General features: G+C 46.7%; 1 protein-coding gene and 1 long non-coding RNA gene across 3 annotated transcripts in view; one reads left to right on the top strand and one right to left on the bottom strand.

The window, feature by feature from the left end:
- GPC3 (glypican 3) overlaps window positions 1–6000 on the top strand; it is a 199451-nt gene that overhangs the window by 124399 nt on the left and 69052 nt on the right. For both annotated transcript variants that reach the window (XR_008311670.1, XM_053274293.1), the window contains exon 4: window positions 5490–5623. Coding sequence is in view for 1 of the 2 variants with exons in the window: in XM_053274293.1 (XP_053130268.1) it covers window positions 5490–5623 (134 nt within the window). In the remaining variant the exon portion in view is untranslated. The remainder of the gene's footprint in view (window positions 1–5489; window positions 5624–6000) is intronic.
- Window positions 1–6000, bottom strand: part of LOC128335662 (uncharacterized) — a 59020-nt gene that overhangs the window by 1326 nt on the left and 51694 nt on the right. The window contains exons 2-3 of the long non-coding RNA XR_008311671.1: window positions 3132–3252; window positions 1–563 (exon numbers count right to left, since the gene is read on the bottom strand). The exon at window positions 1–563 is cut by the window's left edge and continues 1326 nt beyond it. This is a non-coding gene — a long non-coding RNA (uncharacterized LOC128335662). The remainder of the gene's footprint in view (window positions 564–3131; window positions 3253–6000) is intronic.

Genomic DNA, 6000 nt, shown 5'->3' with positions numbered 1-6000 from the left:
AAAAATGAGAGTGAATTTATTTATAAAGCATCCTCGGTGCATAATGCTGTACAAGTACCATGAGGACAGGCCCCTGCCCCCAGGACCTTACAATCTAAACACCTGACACAGGGGAAATAAGAGAGGGTGTGAAATGGAGACAAGAGGAAACCGGAGAAGATGGCGCAATTATTTCAGGACATGGGGGCAGGTCTCTGCCCCCAAGGGGCTTACAATCTAGAAGATGATGCAAGGGGAGCAACAGAATAAGGGGATAGAAATGGGAGCAGCGAGAAATAGGGGGAAGAAGATGCATTTTTCTTTCAAGCCAGGATTGATTGAGAGCGATGGACCCAGATACCCTTTTTTTCACCTTCATGACAAAATGTGTGTAATGATTACAAGCATACAATAATAAGTGTTTTTAATCCTTTTTCTTTTCTTTCTTTCTTTCTTTTTTGGCCAGTGAGATGGTTATTCACTTTTCTTAATCAGTATTCGCTCAGGGAGCCCTGCCTCGCAGTTAGCAGGAAGCAACACCATCCATTGAGTCGGGTGGCAGATTTAAATCCCCAATAAAAGCCCTGGGGAAATTAACAAGACAAAACATTAACCACAGACTAAACATTAACATATATTAGCATTTTTATTACACCTGTAGAAATGTTAAATGGGCCTGGCTACTACTATTAAAAAGTTTATGTTCTACACCCCATCATTTCAATGTATGTTTTAAACATTTCCCTTGTTCGGAAGGGAGAGAGAGGGAAGAAGGATTTAATTAAACTGACTTCTATAGCAGCAAGCAAGTTAATGGACTTGAGGGTCACTTTATGGTAACTTTAAATGTAAGAACTGCACTTGTGTTTGTACTGGGGGATGTTCAGTAAGATTGTAAGAGGAGTTATTAGAATATGAGGGTAACACGAGCTGGAGGGTGGACAGACCTCTGTCAGGGACAGGCCCATAGACCAGTGTTCTCTCTAATTTTTTTCATCTGCGTGCGGAATGAGTTTTGTTCCGGGCGGCAGGATCAAGGCAGTGTGCGCGCATGTGCATTTGGAATGGGGCCTTCCGGATTCGACCTGAGCGGGATCTAAATTTAACTGAGCGGACATAAAAACGAAAGACAACAGTTTGGGCAGTATATAAATGTGATTGATTAAATAAATAATGGGGTGAGTGCAAGCACATGCGCATCCGCTACTAACTGAGCAAAGAGGCACCTTTTAAAAGTGGCGACTCCCTTGTATTTAGCAGGGGGAGAGCAACCGGCCCTCTCCATCCCCAGCACAGCATCCCTCCAGTGGCTGTTGCGGGTGTCTGCCTTATTTTTCTTTTTTAGACTGTGAGCCCTCTGGGGACAGGGAGCCATTTTTATTTATCTATTTGTACCTCTGTAAACCGCTTTGGAAACCTTTTGTTGAAAAGCGGTATATAAATATTCTCCGTATTCGTTAGAGGGGACACTGCCATCGACAGCCTAAAAGTTCAGGGGACAGACCCATAATTTGGGAGGGGCGACTGGGGTGCTGGCCGCAAGCCCCGTGCTCCCACAGGGCCCACGGCCAGGCCCATCCACCTCCGCACTCCCCAACAGCCACATTCCTTGTTTGTTTGTTTATCTACATTTATATCCTGCTCTTCTTCCGAGGAGCTCAGAGCAGTGTACACGATTGTTTTTATCCCCACAACAACCCTGTGAGGCAGGTTAGGCTGAGAGATCCATGACTGGCCTACAGTCACCCGGTGAGTTTTATGGCTGAATGAGGATTTGAACTCGGGTCTCCCCGGTCCTAGTCCAGCACTCTAACCACTACACCACGCTGGCTCCTGCGGGAGGGACTAACCAATGGTCTGACTCTGGCAGAAGGCAGCTTCCTAGGTTCCTGTGTATTTATTTGCATAAAAATGGGGGGGGAGGTGGAATTTAGAGGAGTGGGCCTGCAGGCAATTCCTATTCAAGAGAGGGAGTGCAGCTTAGGAGACCAGCTGTTCACTGGGAGCTGAGTGCAGTGAGCAAAAACGGCTGTGGTTTTTTTGGGGGGGGGATGCCGAATGTGCAGGACCTTTGAGGAGCAGGGTGCAGGTTGACATCTTATGTCCTTACACCAGTGTAGTACTTCAAGAGTGCAATACCAGAGGGGAGGGCGGCGGGAAGAATGGTCAGCGCTATCTTCTGGCACGGTTTATGCACCCCCCAAGGACTGGTGCCCTAGGCAACTGCCTCAATATGCCTCGTGGATGGGCCGGACCTAGTGAGGCGGTTACCCTTGGAATAACCCGCTTCGAGTGCACTGAGCCCAGCCTCCTGCCTGTGCTGCTTCGAATGCCGCTCTTGTTCAGCGACCTCCTCCGGCTTGGCGTGATTAAGGTCCTTTCCTTGGGGGTTTGGGCGCTCGGTGGCCCTCCCCCAGCCAGAGAGCGGAGCTTATTCAAACACAGTCCCTGCCTGTGGCCCGGGTGGGGTGGGTGGATGCATTTGGAGGATGTCAGGGAGACGGGAGGCACAAGCTCCAGGGAGCAGCAGCGGCAGGTGTGGAAGAGAAAGGGCTGCCGTCTCGTCTCGGGTGCGGCACGCCAGGGCCAAAGAGAGCCTCCTCGCCGGCCTGCTGGGATCTGAACCTATAATTAAGACGGAAGAGGCTTGGCAGTGTCGCTCTCGACAAAACAGCCACCTGTGTCGACTCTGCTGGCGCTGGGGTGTGGGGGAAGGGCAGGACCTTATAGCCATAACCCATATAGCCATCATGAGCCACAGCGGTTGACGGAACTCTCTACCTACTCCCTGAACTTGTCTAAGCCCTTTAAAAAGCCATCTAAACTGGTAACTGTTGCCCCATCATGTGGCAGTGAGTTGCACAAGCCAATTATACATTGTGCAAAAAAGGGACTGCATTTTTTGCCTGTTGTGAATCAACCATCAATCCATTTAATTGGGTGACACTCTCTCTCTCTCTCTCTCTCTCTCTCTCTCTCTCTCTCTCTCTCTCTCTCTCTCTCTCTCATGCACGCCTCAGATCTGTTCTGAAAGAGATGGGAAAGCTTCCATTCCTCCCCCCCGCCCATGCTCTGTGCAATTTCCTAAACTTTTATCATGCCCAGTCATCTCTCTCTTGTAGATGAATAAAAGAGTAATAACAGCTAATGACCTTCTCTAAAGCAAGCTGTAAGGAACTCCAGGCTTTGGTGGAACAGCGCAAACCAAGTTGCGCGGCTGTTATTTCTCTGCTGCTAATCGCTCTTGTGCGTCTCTCCCTGGAGCTCAGCGACCTAGGAAAAAAAGGTGTAGATTGAGGCTTCTGACGGATAGCCCGGACACCTCTCTTTAACATCAATTTGCCACCGTGCTTATCGGGAACTGCCGAATGCAACCGGCCGGTTGAGTCACGCATGTAACATTTCAATAACGCCACTCGCTATCTACACACACACACACACACACACACACACACACACACACACACACACCCCGTCCGCATGAATGAATGAACCTTCAAAACCTGAGCGCAGCCAGTGGCACGTTGTGATTTAAGTCTCCAGAGCCTGACAGGTGGAAATAGACAGCACGATGCGCACAACATTAATACAGGAAGGGTTGAGCACCTCTCATGACGAGCGTTGTCACTGGGGATTGTTTCAGCGCATAACCTCGGTGGCCCTTCCTCGCTGACAGACTTGAGTTGTCGGATCGGAGCGCACGCCTGGCTAACGCTCTCCAGGCGGCTGGGTTCCATCCGCAGCCACTGAAAGCCAAGGACGCCTCTGTTCTATCCCAACGCCATGCCTCGCAACGGTGGGGAAGAACCGGTCCGTCGGATCGGATACGTTGGAAAAGGTGGAAAAGGAAGAGGAACTTCCTGCCATCCGTGTTGGATGTGTCAGATTCGCTAGGAAACGTTGGGCTGCTTCATTCATGAAATCAGCAGGAAAACAGCTGACTCTGAGTAGGTGGGAGTCTTTGAGTCTATGAGCCCCCCCAATTCTGGCCATCGGTACTCAGGGGTTCAATGCTCAAAGTGATTTTTGGCAACGTCTACACCCCTCAAGATGGAAAAGAGGGGATAGCATTGCCAGGGATTCTCAGCCTTGGGTCTGTAGATGTTGAATTACGACTTCCATCATCCCTGGCTTTGGGCTGTTGTGGCAAGGGATAATGGGTGTTGTAGTCCAGCAACTTCTGGGGATTCAAGGTTGGGAACAGTGTCTCCTGTGACAGGGATTCCCCCATATTGTTGACTACAGTTCCCATAATCCCCTGCCAAAGGCCTTTGCAGCTGGAGATGCTGGGATTTGTAGTCAACAACATCTGGGAATCCCTGTTACAGGGAACACTGGTTGGGAGGCCAACCAAGGGTGGGAGGAATACCGACAAAAATGGGAAAATGAAATGCAGGCTTTTGGCTTGAAGTCCATGAATTAGATAGCTAAAGCTTTAAGAAAAGCAGGCACACTTGTAATATAGATCTACCCCCTAAAAGGCATTTTTAAAGCAACTGGAATAACGACGTGTTCTTATCGATGAACTTTAGTAATGTAGTTTGATTATAACTTAATGGCTGTTTACATCACGGCACTGGGAAATGTTTATACTTACCTGTTTATATCATCGATTGTAATGTTGCACAAATTCAACGCAGTGTGTATTTAAGCATTGTTTGTATATATTGCAATCTAAATAGGCATGGGTGTTTGATCATACAGACAGGGCTTATATTCTGATGCTCACACTGAAAATGGATCATGAAAAATGAGCTGCAACTTTAACGTAGTTGGTTTAAGACAACCCAGCTAATCAAAAGTCATTTAACCGAATAATGGTCTGTCTCTGTGTAAGACATTCCCCTTAGGGGCTGGGGCAATAGCATCTGCTTTACAGTGCAGAAGGTCCCAGGTTCAGTCCCTGGCAGCATCTCCAGGTAGGGCTGGGAGGACTCCTGCCTCTAACTGTGGAGAGATCTGCTGCCAGTTGGTGCAGGCAGTGTGAAGTAAAGTGGACCAGTGGTCTGACTCCGCGTAAGGCAGCTTCTTAAGTTCTTAAAATTCATAAATCTTTGATCTACACTTCCTTGCTGCAGCTATTCCTCAGCCTTAAGGAGATACACTTCCCTGTGGTACTTCATACCCCCCATTCCTCGTAACTTTTTTGCAAGCTGCAGTGTGTGTACTCTGAGGGTATTTGGGGTCATTTTGACCCCATTTGCATTGACTGCCACTGACATACACCTGTTGATTTCATGTACAAAAATTATCACTCTTATGGACACCATTATATTTGTTCCTCTCCTGTTCCTATACTGTCAAAGAGAAATACATAAGACTTTGTTTTATTTTCTGTGCATCTTCTGTCCTGCTCAAGGTAACCCACCTAAGCTGATGATTCTATGATTTTTTTTTTTGGGGGGGGGAGATATTTGATTCCACCCCCAGATTAATAAAATACAGCTTTGATTGGGGAGAAGTTAAGTCTCAGAAAGTGCTATTGATGGTGGTTTTCTTTTCTTTTTCAGATTAGCAAGTTATGTAGCCTTCCCCAGCAGAGGCAGTACAGATCGGTTGGGTACCCTGAAGATCTTGTCCTTGACAAGAGAGCCATGAGAGGTGCTTCTGTGGAACATGAAGAAACGTTGTCCAGTAGGAGGAGGTGAGAAAACCTTGACAAGATTTTGTGACGAGACTTTGCAAACATACTTAATGGTCAGGAATATCCCCAATTTCTTCCTGGCTTAGAATATATTATATTATATTATATTATATTATATTATATTATATTATATTATATTATATTATATTATATTATATTATATTATATTATATTATATTATATTATATTTTACACACACACACACACACACGCACCTGCGCATGCACATTGATTTGTAGAATCACTTAAAGGGGCAAAAGAACAAAAAAGGAAGATGTGTTTTGGTGTGTGCAAAAAAACATTTGCAAACAGGAAAAAATTGTACAACGGAAAACTTGCATCCTCTAGTGTCTTGGCCATTTCTACACAAATGTATA

The sequence above is a fragment of the Hemicordylus capensis genome, chromosome 11 (genome assembly GCF_027244095.1).
Source record: "Hemicordylus capensis ecotype Gifberg chromosome 11, rHemCap1.1.pri, whole genome shotgun sequence".
In the NCBI taxonomy this organism is placed as follows: domain Eukaryota; kingdom Metazoa; phylum Chordata; class Lepidosauria; order Squamata; family Cordylidae; genus Hemicordylus; species Hemicordylus capensis.
The sequence above is the reverse complement of the archived record's forward strand: the minus strand, read 5'-3'. Positions and strand labels throughout refer to the sequence as shown.